Source organism: Mixophyes fleayi, chromosome 2 (genome assembly GCF_038048845.1).
Source record: "Mixophyes fleayi isolate aMixFle1 chromosome 2, aMixFle1.hap1, whole genome shotgun sequence".
Lineage (NCBI taxonomy): Eukaryota > Metazoa > Chordata > Amphibia > Anura > Limnodynastidae > Mixophyes > Mixophyes fleayi.
The window spans coordinates 15526084-15542760 of NC_134403.1; the positions used below are offsets into that span (position 1 = coordinate 15526084).

The 16677-nt window shown below is 42.7% G+C and overlaps 1 protein-coding gene across 3 annotated transcripts in view; it reads right to left on the reverse strand.

The window, feature by feature from the left end:
* Positions 1-404: 404 nt before the first annotated feature.
* Positions 405-16677, reverse strand: part of MAP6 (microtubule associated protein 6) — a 78869-nt gene continuing 62596 nt past the window's right edge. For all 3 annotated transcript variants that reach the window (XM_075198557.1, XM_075198555.1, XM_075198556.1), the window contains one exon: positions 405-528. In XM_075198557.1, coding sequence (XP_075054658.1) covers positions 505-528 — 24 coding nt within the window. In that variant the 3' untranslated portion in view covers positions 405-504. The remainder of the gene's footprint in view (positions 529-16677) is intronic.

Below are 16677 nucleotides of genomic sequence, written 5' to 3' on the forward strand. Positions count from 1 at the left end.
TTATTTTTTTTATTCCAGCACATGCTCAGTGGGGAGTAATAGAAAGCAGGAGATACATAGAAAATCACAGTTAAAGGCTGTTGATATATATATAAATATATATATATATATATATATATATATATATATATGTATATATATATATATATATATATATATATATATATATTTATATATATTTATAGACATATATATATATATATATATGTAGATATATATACATATATATATATATATATATATATATATATATATATATATATATGTAGATACATATATATATATATATATATATATATATATATATATATAAATATGTATATATATCTACATATATATATATATATATATATATATATACATATATATATATATATATATATATATATATATATATATATATATATGTATAGATTGCAGACTATACAGTGATCCCGGATGGTATCGGTGACACGCCCATCATAAGATTAGTTCTGCTCCGTGTTCCGTGGCTCCACTTCTACATTATTGCTGGGTTTTGGCGAAATCCTAAAAGCACAAAAGATTGTTATTTGCCATAATTGCATTTATTTCTGTAATAAAAATGTGTTTCAAGCCTACAGATTGCAGCTATCTCTGTTCTAGATTGTACTCGATAAATGACAGGTAGAATCTGGCTGGTTGCTATGGGCAACAACACCTCCACTTTTCCTTTTTAGAATGTTTGATAAATCTACCCCATCGGCATTAATTATTAGCATGTTAATCGTTTTTGTGTCTTGCCATTATATAAAAGTGCGCCATTATTAAATTGATATGTACAGTTTAATGAACCATTCTCAGCTGAGCCTATTTTGCCACTATTTGGGCTAGTCCAGTGTTGGCTAACCTGTGACACTCCAGGTGTTGTGAAACTACAAGTCCCAGCATACCCTTCCAGGAATAAGCTGCTATATATGGGCAAAGCATGCTGGGACTTGTAGTTTCACAACACCTGGAGTGTCACAGGTTAGCCAACACTGGGCTAGTCATATTCCAACATCAATATCAGTCCTTTGTTGGTGCATTAAACACACAAATTATACCTTGTTTCTTTTTTCAGAAGACTGTGATTTTTAATAAAATACCATTAATTTATGTATACCTCCTGCAAATACATCTACCTAAAATATAATGTTGTTGTTTTGTTTTTTTAATTGTGAGAAAGTGAACTAAAAGCAAATGAGTATTTTTTTTTTTCAAACCACCTATCTAAACCACCAAGCAGACATGATTCTACGCATAGTTTTTCATAATAAAATCTGTACTTGAAAATGATCATGCCTTTTTTATATTATTTTTTTTTTTGCTAGTTTACACCATTTTGAATGAAACTCATAACATGTGTAGGAACGATATGGGAAGCCCAACAAGGCATACCATTTTGAAAACTAAACAACCTACCGCCTCATATGAGTGTACTCTGGAGTTTACTGAAGCCAGGATGGGAGATATTTGGACATTATAAGCCCTCCCTCCTCTCTGAACTTCTTAATGTTTACTGTAGTGTTGGGTTATTGTCTGTTCATCACAAGTTAATAACTACTAAAGGGGCACCTTATTTGAAAGAGGGTACTCCCCTCTCTGTGCCAGGGTGGAGGATATGTGTTCATTACTTAATGTTTTCCATAGTGTATGGTGATAATGTCTGGTGATTACCAAACAGTTAATAATAAAGGAAAAAGAAAGAAAACATGGAATGTAAGTGAGGGCACTCTTAGAGTGATAGAGTAATATTTTAAAATAAAAAAACTTTATATACTTGGTAGTGAATCAATAATCACAATAATAAATTATTATGAGATCCTGAATTGTTAATCTCTCAATAAAGATTATATAACTTATTTTGATGTCCTAATCGATACCGTATAACAATGAGTTTTTAAAAATTAGGCAGATGAATATTATATCTGGTGATTAACAGGGTGCAAAAAAAAAACATTGAAAAATGCGCCGCACCAGATTCAGACAACTCTGTTCAGATATCAGTCTCTATATAGAGATTGAGCTGAATGAAAGGCTTATCCCCTTACTGAGTGGAATACTGAAGTGCTATCGCTCCTGAATCTATGCTATCTTTTGAGTAGCCTACTTATAGATAGAGAAAAGAACGCTACTCTAAGCGGTTACCGCCCTGGATATACCAGGGGTAGTGATGCTAATTTTTAATGTCTAGGACTGTAAGAAAAGGATCTATTTTAATGAAACATAGCAAGGCAAATGCCGAGGCGCGTTTTGCATACTCGCTTTAACTAGGCTAGTTTTGAAAACTAAACAACCTACCGCCCCATATGAGTGTACTCCTGAGTTTACTGATGCCAGGATGGGGGATATGTGGACATTATAAGCCCCCCTACCTCTCTGAACTTCTTAATGTTTCCTGTAGTGTTGGGTATTAGTGTCTGTTCATCACAAGTTAATAACTACTAAAGGGGCACTTTATTTGAAAGAGGGTACTCCCCTCTCTGTGCCAGGGTGGAGGAGATATGGGCATTACTTAATGTTTTTCAAAAACATACTAGTAGGTTAATTGGCTGCTATCAAATTGACCCTAGTCTCTCTCTATGTCTGTGTGTCTGTGTGTGTGTGTTAGGGAATTTAGACTGCAAGCCCCAATGGGGCAGGGACTGATGTGAGTGAGTTCTCTGTACAGCGCTGCGGAATTAGTGGCGCTATATAAATAAATGGTGATGGTGATGATGATGATGATGATGGTATATGGTGCTATTGTCTGGTGATTACCAAACAGTCACTACTTAGGAGCTCTATATTAGGAGCTATGAACGGTGGAGTCATTGTACTTTGGGGGCATATATGAATGTGGGCTGGTGTTTTCTCTATGTCAGGAGAACTGAGCGATCTCATGATCAAAGACGGAAATGGAAAATATTTATATTGGGCAATGCAAATTCTACGCAGAAAGTGAGACTAAATTCACTAAAAAATAAATTATTATTATGCACTGAGCTTTTATTCGAGAATAGGCAATTATATAGATCATTATATTAAGCCCAAGTGGTATCACAGGTTCCCATTAAACCCGTGGGCTGCATGGGCACATGGGCAGGAGAGCCCCCTCGCTCGGATGTTTTAAGAGCAGAGCGCGGGGGCCCAAGAGGCTGCAGCGGTATTACTGGCCCCCTACCCAAATACCATGCACATGGCTGCCCCTGCACCTTGGACATAGCTTTCCATAAAAACTAGATGTGGAATGGAACCTAAGTGGACATGACATAAATCAGACACCTAATAACTTATTATACAACATTTATCTGTAGAAAAAGAGACTAATGAACATGGAGGAGAAAGGAAACCGAGAAAGAGATTTGAGTTGATCTGTGAAGGAAACGGCTCATTTTATTGCAGAGTTTTAGTTTCCATCTAAACCTTTGAATTGAAAATGTAAACTGAGCAGGGTTATAGCGGGTAATCATCACAGAAAGTCTCAGTTCTCTGTTTGTTATAACTCCATGCAGTTCAGGAATACTATGAGTCAGAGAATGAATAGGACATGTCTTTCCTCCTTTCGGTAAAAATATGCAAAATACCATTACTGGGGTAATGAGTTATGCCGGCTAGAGATGTTGCATAGGTTGAATCGTGTGACCAGGGCACAGTAAGCTGGAATGTAATCAATCCTGTACTATTCTAGGGTTGGTGCCTGGGGGAATTATTTTGTTAAATTGGCCCTGAATATGCTTTCTTCTGAGACCAGAGTGGGGAACTCTAGAGGGTTTAGAAGTATCTGTGTTTTCTCCCTCAAATTGCTGCCTCACTACTGCTCTACCTCCAGCTATTTTTCACAAGTTCCAGCTTTGGAGCTGCCTCACTGCTGCTCCACCTCCTGCTACTTTTCACATGTTCCAGCTCTGAAGCTGCCTCCCTGCTGCTCCACCTCCTGCTACTTTTCACATGTTCCAGCTCTGAAGCTGCCTCACTGCTGCTCTACCTCCAGCTACTTTTCACAAGTTCCTATTTGGGAGCTACCTTACTGCTGCTCTTCCTCCAGTTACTTTTCACAAGTTCCAGTTCAGGAGCTGCCTCACTGCTGCTCTACCTCCAGCTATTTTTCACACGTTCCAGCCTTGGAGCTGCCTCACTGCTGCTCCACCTCCTGCAACTTTTCACATGTTTCAGCTCTGAAGCTGCCTCACTGCTGCTCTGCCTCCAGATACATTTCACACGTTCCTATTTGGGAGCTACATCACTGCTGCTCTACCTCCAGCTACTTTTCACAAGTTCCAGCTCCGGGGTTGCCTCACTGCTGCTCTACCTCCAGATAATTTTCACAAGTTCCAGCACCGGGGTTGCCTCACTGCTGCTCCACCTCCAGCAACTTTTTACAATATCCATCTCTGGAGCTACCAATAAATTTAATTTGGGATTTTTTGTGTTTTTTTTTAAAGTAAATGCAGTATTTTTGATGGAATGGTCTAACCATAAATATTAATCTAATATTATATTTAATTGCTCCATGCTCCATGCTGATTTCAGTTCCGCTCCAGCTCTAGTGTTACAGATCCAGCTCCACTCCAGCTCTGGAGCATAGTTTTCTTTTTTTTAAAAAACCTGATTGGTCCGTTTTGGCTCCAAGTCTTTCAGCTTCCTCCTAGCTCAGACATGGAGCATTGTCCATCCCTAGTGGGAGCAATAAAGCAAGGGAAGGTGTGTCTAGAAAGGGACAAAATGAGAGCGCTGTTTTTGTGTGGCAGCTAAAAACTTGGAAGTAATAAAAACTTCTGACAATTTTCTCACTGTCTAAATACTGTTTAATGATTTCAACTTTGTCAGTCGATCGAAAAAACCCCCAAAATAGTCATTATTTGTGATTTAAAGTCAGACGTTCATTTTTCTTTGTATAAAGGCTTGGAGGGGTGCTATTTATTTTCCAACACTCTGGACAAGTGTTGAAAGTTTTTTTGAAGGGGGCGGAGTTAGAAGGGGGTGGGGGGTTTATGTTTGTAGTTTTCACTTTACAATTTTTTAAGATGTTGCATCTTTGAAACCATTTTATAGTCCAATTAAAAAAAGAAATAGCTACAACCAATATCAAAAATTTTACAGGGTTAGGAGAGGCTGTTTTTTGAACATATGAAATTAATCTAAAGTATTATCAGCAAAGGTCTGTAAGAAATGACACCTGGGAAGAGAGGTATGTTTATAGGTGTAATTGTGCCTGTCTAGGTTTTTCAGAACACTTTTGCTACGTTCGGAAATATTAGAGGTCTGCAATACAGCAGGTCTTCCGTATTTTTGTAAACGAGAACCAGGACATCAACCAGTCCATCTGTTGCTTCCTGCTTAGAGGCTAACACTGTAAAATCAATTAACGAAACCTGTTCCGATCAATTCAGGTAAACTGTGTGTAACTAGGCTGACTTATACTAAGCAGCCAAGTGCTGTGGTTGCTATGGAAACACAGGGCGAAGCAGAGGTCAGTCATACCAGAGAGCCTTTGAGGAGAGGAGAGAGAGGCAGGAATTAGAAAGCTTAGGGGAAGAAGTGTTGGGAGTCAGAGATGTGTGACAACAACAGGAGATTGGGTGAGCTATGTGTGGAAAGGAGAGTCTGCTGGAATGACTGAGTGTACAAAGGAAGAGAGGGATACCCAAGCTATGTAAAGATATGCTGGGTGTAGCATTGTACATAAAGGTCTTGTAGCCGGATCCCTGGCAGAAAATCAGGTAGCCTAAGCAGCCTGAGTGAAATTACACATCAAAGCGAGCCTATGTGCGGAGAGGGAGACTTTCCGCTATTAGCGAATTGCGTGTGAGCAGAGAGGGACAGCTAGCAAGATCAGGGTTGCAGCTAGTCCACGACCCAGCAGTGGCTGAGACTGTCATCTTTATCCAGAAGTAGAGAGATAAGGAATAACACACCAAACACTGTGACACCATTAATGCTGCATTAGGAAAAGAACGATATACCTATATTTCTATCAGTTAGACCTCTTTGCATAATGCTGCACTCAGTGTTATCTATCAGAGATATAATGAACGATTCAACAAGTGCACCAATGTTAACTAGTTAACCTCACAAACTGCTTAATATTGGCAAGACTGTGGTTATTGTTGATTTATGTTTTCACACTGTGTGTGGGTGCGTTGTGGAAGAGTTTGGGCCCCAGTGAATGTACGTGTGACGGTCATCTTGTTGTTTAGTTATTACTGTACTATTACTGTACTGTTGCTTTTGATTAATATCTTACACGCTGTTCTATTTATCCCATTCAGAATCTCCCCATATTTAAATCAGCCTCTCCCATTTATTTTCCCCAAAATAAACACCCAGTTGATTGTTTGCACCCACAGTGTGCTGTACATTAATATTTAGAGGGTTAGTGTGGTCAGGTACAAGGGGCTTCCTGAGTCAACCCCTGGTGGATCCAGTCACAGTCTGCAGAAGACTCGGGTGGAGGCACTGAAGAGAGAGAGAACATTTCACCCCCCCTTTCGGTGTGCTAGAGAAAGGAGGACTACATGTGTGTATCAAGAATTCCAGTGATATCTACAGGCTGTAGCTGGTGAGCAGGGTCCTCTGATCAGTTTGTTTGTTAATACCCAGTCCTAGTTTATTACTGTTTGTGTTCCCAGTTCTGATGCGCTACATGGTATGTTGGTGCTATATAAATAAATGTTATTATTAAGCATAACAATAATTGCAGTGCCTCCCTAATGTCACTGAGAAATAGGCTTCATTTTCCCAATGGCAAGGGGAAATCCTCAGTTTAGCAGGCAGAATACTGTTGATGGTTAAGATGAGAATGTCACCTCACCTACCGGATCCCAGCACGCCTCTCTTGTGTCTCTATGCCCACAGCTAGTGCCCGCTTTCTTCAATCACTAACACAGCGAATGTCCAATCACCTTCTTCCTGCAATGATGATATGAGGTAGGTAGTTCTGCCGCTGATCTTCCTCCTTGACCCCTCTGCTGGTGCCAACCCCCGTGTGATGACTTATAGCAGCAGTAGGGGTACTGGGGTGGGAAGGAGCACCTAGTATACAAAGGTCTTCAGTGATGTCACGTGTTCCTAATGAATGGATAGGCTGTATTCTCAGTGAGGTCACTGGTTCCTAGAGAATGAATAGGCTGCATTCTCAATGATGTCACTGGTTCCTAGTGACTGGATAGGCTGCATTCTCAGGGATGTCACTGGTTCCTAGTGACTGGATAGGCTGCACTCTCAGTAATGTCACTGATTCCTAGTGACTGGATAGGTTGCATTCTCAGTGATGTCACTGATCCCTAGTGAATAGACAGGCTGCATTCTCAGTGATGTCACTGGTCTCTAGTGACTGGATAGGCTGCATTCTCAGTGATGCCACTGGTTCCTAGTGACTGGATAGGCTGCATTCTCAATGAAGTCACTGGGTCCTAGTGACTTGATAGGCTGCACTCTCAGTAATGTCACTGATTCCTAGTGACTGGATAGGCTGCATTCTCAGTGATGTCACTGGTCTCTAGTGACTGGATAGGCTGCATTCTCAGTGATGTCACTGGCTCCTAGTGACTGGATAGGCTGCATTCTCAGTGATGTCACGTGTTCCTAATGAATGGATAGGCTGTATTCTCAGTGAGGTCACTGGTTCCTAGAGAATGAATAGGCTGCATTCTCAGTGATGTCACTGGTTCCTAGTGACTGGATAGGCTTCACTCTCAGTAATGTCACTGATTCCTAGTGACTGGATAGGCTGCATTCTCAGTGATGTCACTGGTCTCTAGTGACTGGATAGGCTGCATTCTCAGTGATGTCACTGGTTCCTAGTGACTGGATAGGCTGCATTCTCAGTGAAGTCACTGGGTCCTAGTGACTTGATAGGCTGCACTCTCAGTAATGTCACTGATTCCTAGTGACTGGATAGGCTGCATTCTCAGTGATGTCACTGGTCTCTAGTGACTGGATAGGCTGCATTCTCAGTGATGTCACTGGCTCCTAGTGACTGGATAGGCTGCATTCTCAGTGATGTCACTGGTCTCTAGTGACTGGATAGGCTGCATTCTCAGTGATGTCACTGGTTCCTAGTGACTGGATAGGCTGCACTCTCAGTAATGTCACTGATTCCTAGTGACTGGATAGGCTGCATTCTCAGTGATGTCACTGGTTCCTAGTGACTGTATAGGCTGCATTCTCAGTGATGTCACTGGGTCCTAGTGACTGGATAGGCTGCACTCTCAGTGATGTCACTGGGTCCTAGTGACTGGATAGGCTGCACTCTCAGTAATGTCACTGATTCCTAGTGACTGGATAGGCTGCATTCTCAGTGATGTCACTGGTCTCTAGTGACTGGATAGGCTGCATTCTCAGTGATGTCACTGGGTCCTAGTGACTGGATAGGCTACATTATCAGTGATGTCACTGGTTCCTAGTGACCGGATAGGCTGCATTCTCAGTAATTTAACTGGTTACTAGTGACTGGATAGGCTGCACTCTCAGTGATGTCACTGGGTCCTAGTGACTGGATAGGCTGCATTCTCAGTGATGTTACTGAGTCCTAGTGAATGGATAGGCTGCATTCTCATGAACATTTGTTCAGCCCAGAAGGTGGCTGTTTGTGTAGACGATGGGTGCGTATGTGTCCGAACCAAAATGGTACTAAATCTGGCCTGATTAATCATTATCATTTATTTATATAGCACCACCAATTCTGCAGCGCTGTACAGAGTACTCACATCAGTCCCTGCCCCATTGGAGCTTACAGTCTAAATTCCCTAACACACACACACAGACAGACTAGGGTTCATTTTGTCAGCAGCCAATTAACCTACTAGTATGTTTTCAGAGTTTGGGAGGAAACCGGAGCACCCGAAGGAAACCCATGCAAACATGGGTAGAACATACAAACTCTACAGAGATAAGACCATGGTCAGGAATCGAACTCCTGACGCCTGTGAGGCAGAAGTGCTAACCACTGAGCCACCGGAAATGTATTGCATCTCCACAAATTGTTTCAACTTGTTATCGTTACACATTGAGCATTAATGAGAAATTGTAAGGTACTTACACTTTAAAGCATCGTCTATCACCTTTATATGGACAAAAATCGAAACAAAATATATTTTTGTTATCTATTTTCAGTAATTTATTTTTCTCTCCAAAGCAAGGTCCGTCTGAGATAATGCACATGTGAGAGAGTCTGTTCCTACTTCGTTATGCACCGCTAGGATGTAAAGGAACGTGACCTAGTTTCTCAAAGAGCCTCTCTGTTTGCCTGAGATGACCTCAAATCCAAGAATGCAGTGAATTAATAGCTGGGTCTCGTCTAGAGATACATAATGTATGTTAGTTGAATCTCACAGGCTGATACAGAACGTGGACAACACATCTCTCTCTGTGGTTTTTCTTGTGCTGAAAACCTTGTTCATCTCCAAATCTGCAGTTCATTAATGAAGAGCAGAAAATATATCCTATATTGTGATGAGTTGTAGGTCTGTCGCCCTAAAACACGAGACTGGGGACTTGCCGACATGTTACCATGATCATTTTGTGGGGCATTTCCAGCATTGGCAGCATATATGATTTTGTGCAGGCAGCACAGTGGTTAGCATTGCTGACTCCCAGGTTATAGGTTAGATTCCGACCAGGGCACTACCCGTGTGAAGTTTGTATGTTCTTGTATTTTTGGAGGGTGCTCCAGTTTACGCCAAAAACATACTGGCAGAGTAACTGGCTTCTGACAAAATTGACCCCTAGAGTATGTGTGGTTGGGATTTAGATTGTAAGCTCCACTGTACAACAACTGATATGAGTGACAAATGTTCTCTGTACAGTGCTGCATAATATAATTGTCAATAATTACCTGGTACACATTTACATTCACCACCCTAAGGTGATATATATTTGACCAGACAGTTGTGTGTGTTCTTAGGGCCGTGGCGCCCCTACAAAGCTTTAAGGGAAAGGTTGGTCAAAGCATCTCCAACTTGGTGGAACATGAGTGATTAGCCACAATTTGGTCCAATCTCGTGTTGTCTTTCTGAGTCTAAAGCAGCCCCCGGGATGTATGTTCCTTTCCCCGCGCATTTGTCTGTTTGTGAAATCTGTGAGATATTGTAATGAAATCATTGCTGATCGCCTCTCAGAACTTGTACAATCAACGTCTATTGTGCTGCAAAAGCTGTTAGGTGGCATGAAAACTAAGAAATGCCGACATAGCTGGGGTGTGATACACATGTTCCACAGTTACATGATCAACGTTGATATGGTCAACACCATAATATAGACAGGGTTGGAAAGTCGACAATAATGACATCACCAGTTTAATTAGTTCAGAAATTTGAATGTCGACAGTACTTTTAAGTCAACAGTAATATCCTTAACCCAAACCCTAACTCTTTCCCACTAACCCTAACCGTAACCCTATCCCACTAACCCTAACCGTAACCCTATTCCACTAACCCTAACCCTTTCCCACTAACCCTAACCGTAACCCTATCCCACTAACCCTAACCCTAACTCTTTCATAATAACCCTAGACTTAACCCTAAGCCTATCCCACTAACCCTAATCATAACCCTATCCCACTAACCCTAAATCTAACCCTAATTTTATCCCACTAACCCTAAACCTAACCTTAACACTATCCCACTAACCCTTACTCTATCAGACTAACCCTAAACCTAACCCTAGCCCTATCCCACTAACCCTATCCTACTAACCCTAACCTTATCCCACTAACCCTATGCCTAATCCTATCCCTGACCATATAATACTGTCTACATTCAAATTATCGACCTAACAATACCGTTTACGATTTGAATTGTCAGCCAAATGAATGTCTAACCATCAACCGCACACCCATAGCCCACGTAATTAGCAGAGACACACGTACTAATTGAAGTACTTCTGTGCTGCACCAATTCATTCATCACTATGTTAAGGGTTCAAAAATCCCAGAGGAAACGCAAACGATGACAGCACAGCATTTATTCAGCGTCGCTCTGTTGTCACTGTTTCAGATGATAGTTCTTTTTCTTACCTGGGACTTTCAAATCCAATTCAAGATAGACACAAATCAAATTAAAGTGCAATTAAACTTTGCTCACTGAAGTGTTTATGCCTTGAGGACCATGAAATAATGTCAGAGACATTCCACCCCAGATCTGTTATAAAGTAACGTTTAATATTGTATGACCTCCATTACAGACATCTGATGCCAAGTTCTACATCTTACATGGGAATCTAATACAGGTCAAAAAGATGAAATTTGTGTCAGTTAAGCTGTTGTGACAACATTGGCCCAATCAATTGTATGAATAAAAGAATTAACGTAGTCCATTTCTGCAGAGCCACTATGCAAGTCTGTCAGTCACACTTTGCTGACTCGAATAGTGAAGCAACTCCTTACCCTCCCCCCTCCTATAGCATAAGAAGCTGGTGCGGACAGGTGGAAGTGAGCATGACGGTATTTAGGAACACACTTTATAGGGATTATTACTTTATTCTGGCAAGCGTGTTATTTGTTTCATGCCTTTACTAACCGTTTTATAGATTTGTGTACAGACACCAGCACAGACAGCTTCTCTGTCTTGCATCAAGAAGGGAGGTGATAACCAGTCCACATAGTCCTAAAGAGCTGAGCTATTGGCTTGCAGTCTTCTAGGCATCAGAAATTGTTTGCACAGGTTAGTGGATTAGGCATGATCAGAAATATTTTAAAATTAACAACTAAAACGGAAAGCAAAAGATCTTTGTAAATTGACCCAATGTAGCACAATTTCAGACGTTGGCTAAAAACTCTGAGATGTATGTCTTGCTCTGTGTAATGGGGATATACTTCATTACACTTTTATTTTTAGTGCCAATGAATAAGACGTTGGATACAATTATATTTATAGCACTGTTGAGATGTGGGAACTAACTAACGAAATTTTAATCTCTGATACCTACAGGGTACACTATATGGACAAACATATTCGGACGCTTGACCATTACACCAACAGGGGCTGTAATGACATTATATACAAATACATATACTTTAATATGGAGTGGGTCCCCCTTTTGCAGTGATAACAGCTTCCACTCTTCTTGGAAGACTTTCCACAAGATGTTGGAGTGTATCTTTGGGAATTTGTGTCCATTCATTCTGTAGGGCATTTATGAGGTCAGACACTGATGTTGTACGAGAAGGCCTGGCTCACAATCTCCGTTCCAGGTCATCTCAAAGGTGTTCATTGGGGTTGAGGTCAGGGCTCTGTGCGGGCCAGTCAAGTTCTTCCACACCAAACTCATCAAACCATGTCTTTGTAGTCCTTGCTTTGTGCTCTGGGGTACAGTCATGTTGGAATATAAAAGGGCCTTCCCCAAACTGTAGTCACAAAGTTGGAAGCATAGCATTGTCCAAAATTACTTGGTATATTGAAGCATTAAGATTTCCCTTCACTGGAGATAAGGGGTCTAGTCCAAACCCTGAAAAACAGCCGCATACCATTATCCCTCCTCCACCAAGCTTCACAGGTGGCATAATGCAGTCAGGCAGGTAACGTTCTCCCGGCATCCGCCAAACCCAGACTCACCCATCTGACTGTCAGACAGAGAAGCGTGATTCACCACTATACAGAACACATTTCCACTGCTCCACAGTCCAGTGTCGGTGTGTTGTACACCACTCCATCTGACACTTGGCATTGGTCTGGGTGATGTGAGGCTTGCATGCAGCTCGGCCATGGAATCCCCTTCCATTTAGCTCTGGCCGTGCAGTTTTTGTGCTTACATTGATGCCAGTGGAAGTTCTGAACTCTTCAGCGATGGAATCAGCAGAACGTTGGTGACTTTTATGCACCATGCACCTTAACAGTCATTCATATATATTTTTTTTTAGTGTAAAGCATGAAACACATTTCCACAAAACTGTGACTCTAGGTAGATCTAAGAGGGCGGGAGGGAAACAATTTTGATATGAGATTTGAGATGTATGCAGGGGTAGTGTTGTTGAAGGCTTTGTAGTAAATTGAATTTGATCCTGGAGGACACAGGGAGCCAGTGTAGGGATTTTCAATGTTCTGCAGCAGATGTGGGCTGTTAAAAGAGGAAGATCAGTCTTACAGCAGCATTTAGGATGGATTGAAGTGTGGATATATGGGTGTTGAGAATGCCAGATAGCAGGAGGTTGCAGTAGTCAAGACGGGAGATGATGAGAGAATGGATAAGAGATTTAGTAGCATGTTAAGTAAGAAAAGGGCGTATTCTGACAATGTTTACAAGGTGGAGTAGAAAATACTGGGATGTGAAGAATAAAGCAGAGGGCTGAGTCAAGTGTGACACCAAGGCAGCGGGCTTGGGTGACTGAGATTGTGGTGTTATTGTCAGTGGGAGAGATTTGAGAGCAGGTGGTGACTCTGGCAGGAGGGAAGATAATAAGTTCTGTGTTGGACATGTTGAGCTTTAGGTAGCGTTGGGACATCCATGTGGAGATAGCAAAAAGAAATTCATTGAAGCTCTTGTCTGACATTCTTCGTACAAGCGTATGGGCTTAATTGATCACCCCTTAAATCAGTCTGGTATATTTGGAGGGATTCCCTTCACTCTCACATTTTTGTGACATAAGGCCTGATTCCTGTTCGGACGTAAGTCATCATCATCACCATCACCATCATTTATTTATATGGCGCCACTAATTCCGCAGCGCTGTACAGAGAAAATTTGCCTCTCACATCAGTCCAGTGCCACATCTTGTGTGAAATAACTCAGAAACAGACCTGCCAGGCAATTCATGTCTGTATGCAAATGACACTTACAACTGCCTTAAATTCGAAGGGCAGAACGTGGGAGAGAGGGAAGCTGCGGATGAACGCAGGTAATGTACAGTAAGGGCGTTGCCAACGCAGATGCGGAATGTTCAAGTCCTGTTTTTCTTTTAAAAGTAAATTATTTTTAGCAGCATCATTGGCACCAGCTATAGAGCAGGTGTCAGTGCCGACTGATTACATGTATGTATGGTGCATGGGGCGTATCAGAACATGTGTTTACAATTAAGAGAAACTATAAAAATGCATTTTATGTACAGTATACTGTAAGAACATCCTGACATGTATTTCATGTAAAGTTTTAGCAAACTTATATTTTTTATTAATGAAAGAATTAATAGTTTGCAAATTAACTTTATACAATATTTATTTTTTGCGTTGTGATGGGACTGTATATTGCACATACACATGTACGTATCCTGCACTGTGTTCTGTCTACATACAGCAAGTAACGTTTAGGCAGAACGTACATTCATCCAGATTCATATGGAAATGCTTATTGAGATCTGATTGGATGTGAGTACAGTTGAAACTACACTCAAGTTCTGCGCTCGTGTTTTAAACGCAAGTTGGGTTCAGCTAGCGTCTGAACATGAATCAGGTTCACAATACAAAATTCACTTCTTAAGTGCGTGAAACATCTTAGAGAGGAGGCCACGACCTCTTCTAACTTTGTACGGTCACCTATTTGAGTGATGTCTACTCATAATTCATCAACAATTTTCTATTGCAGATTATCATGAATGGGCCATTTTGTCATGTTTTTATACAGCTGCGTGTCTAGATTATTTGTTGTCTCCATTTCACCATTCTCCCAAACCTCCACCCTCTCGCCATCCTTTTAGGCCTATACCCTCATGCCATTCTCCCAAGCCTCCACCCTCTTGCCATCCTTCTAGGTCTATACCCTCATGTCATTCTCCCAAGCCTCCACCCTCTTGCCATCCTTCTAGGTCTATACCATCATGCCATTCTCCCAAGCCTCCACCCTCTCGCCATCCTTCTAGGCCTATACCCTCATGCCATTCTCCCAAGCCTGCCCCCTCTCGCAATCCTTCTAGGCCTATACCCTCATGTCATTCTCCCAAGCCTCCACCCTCTCGCCATCCTTCTAGGCCTATACCCTTATGCCATTCTCCCAAGCCTCCACCCTCTCTCCATCCTTCTAGGTCTATACCCTCATGTCATTCTCCCAAGCCTCCACCCTCTAGCCGTCCTTCTAGGCCTATACCCTCATGCCATTCTCCCAAGCATGCACCCTCTCGCCATCCTTCTAGGCCTACACCCTCCTACCATCCTCCCAGGCCTCCACCCTCTCGCCATCCTTCTAGGCCTATACTATCCTCCCAGGCACTCAGCCTCCCATCATCCCCCCAAGCCTTGACCCTCCTGCCTTTCTCCGAAGCATCTACCCTCATGTAATTCTCCTGGCCTCCAGCCTCCTGCCATTTCCCAAGCCTCCACCCTCTTACCATCCTTCTAGGCGTACACTCTCCTTCCATCCTCTCAGGCATTAATCCTCCCACCATTCTCCCAAGCCTCCACCCTCTCGCCATCCTTCTAGGCCTATACCCTCATGGCATTCTCCCAAGCCTCCACCCTCTAGCCGTCCTTCTAGGCCTATACCCTCATGCCATTCTCCCAAGCATGCACCCTCTCGCCATCCTTCTAGGCCTACACCCTCATGCCATTCTCCCAGGCCTCCACCCTCTCGCCATCCTTCTAGGCCTATACTATCCTCCCAGGCACTCAGCCTCCCATCATCCCCCCAAGCCTTGACCCTCCTGCCTTTCTCCGAAGCATCTACCCTCATGTAATTCTCCTGGCCTCCAGCCTCCTGCCATTTCCCAAGCCTCCACCCTCTTACCATCCTTCTAGGCGTACACTCTCCTTCCATCCTCTCAGGCATTAATCCTCCCACCATTCTCCCAAGCCTCCACCCTCTCGCCATCCTTCTAGGCCTATACCCTCATGGCATTCTCCCAAGCCTCCACCCTCTAGCCGTCCTTCTAGGCCTATACCCTCATGCCATTCTCCCAAGCATGCACCCTCTCGCCATCCTTCTAGGCCTACACCCTCATGCCATTCTCCCAGGCCTCCACCCTCTCGCCATCCTTCTAGGCCTATACTATCCTCCCAGGCACTCAGCCTCCCATCATCCCCCCAAGCCTTGACCCTCCTGCCTTTCTCCGAAGCATCTACCCTCCTGTAATTCTCCTGGCCTCCAGCCTCCTACCATTTCCCAAGCCTCCACCCTCTTACCATCCTTCTAGGCGTACACTCTCCTTCCATCCTCTCAGGCATTAATCCTCCCACCATTCTCCCAAGCCTCCAGCCTCTCGCCATCCTTCTAGACCCTCCTGTCATCCTCCTGGGCCACCAATCTCCTGCCATTCTTTCAAGCTTCCACCTTCTCACCATCGTACCAGACCGCCAACCTCCCACCATCCTTCTGGCCTCCACCCTCCTAACATTTTCCAGAGCCTCCACCCTCTTGCCATCCTTCTAGGCGTAAACTCTCCTGCCATCCTCTCAGGCCGTAACCCTCCCGACATTCTCCCAAGCATCAACCCTCCCATTATCCTCCTGGGCCACCAATCTCCTGCCATTCTCCCAAGCCTCCATCCTCTCGCCATCGTCCCAGACCTCCCACCTCCCACCATCCTCTTGGGCCTCCACTATTCCGCTGTTCTCCCAGGCCTCCACACTCTTTACAACTGATGCAGGTTGCATTTAGCTGGCTTTGCCACAGTTCATGAACCTGTGTAGGACAATTACTCCTTTCATGGTACTAATCTCTATTACATTCTATATCTCCCCAAAAAATCAATGGAAACAATTCAGCCTTATTTATTTAATAAATTATTAATATAGAAAATTAAATAAAAACAATTATGTGTTAAGTGAGCAGAGA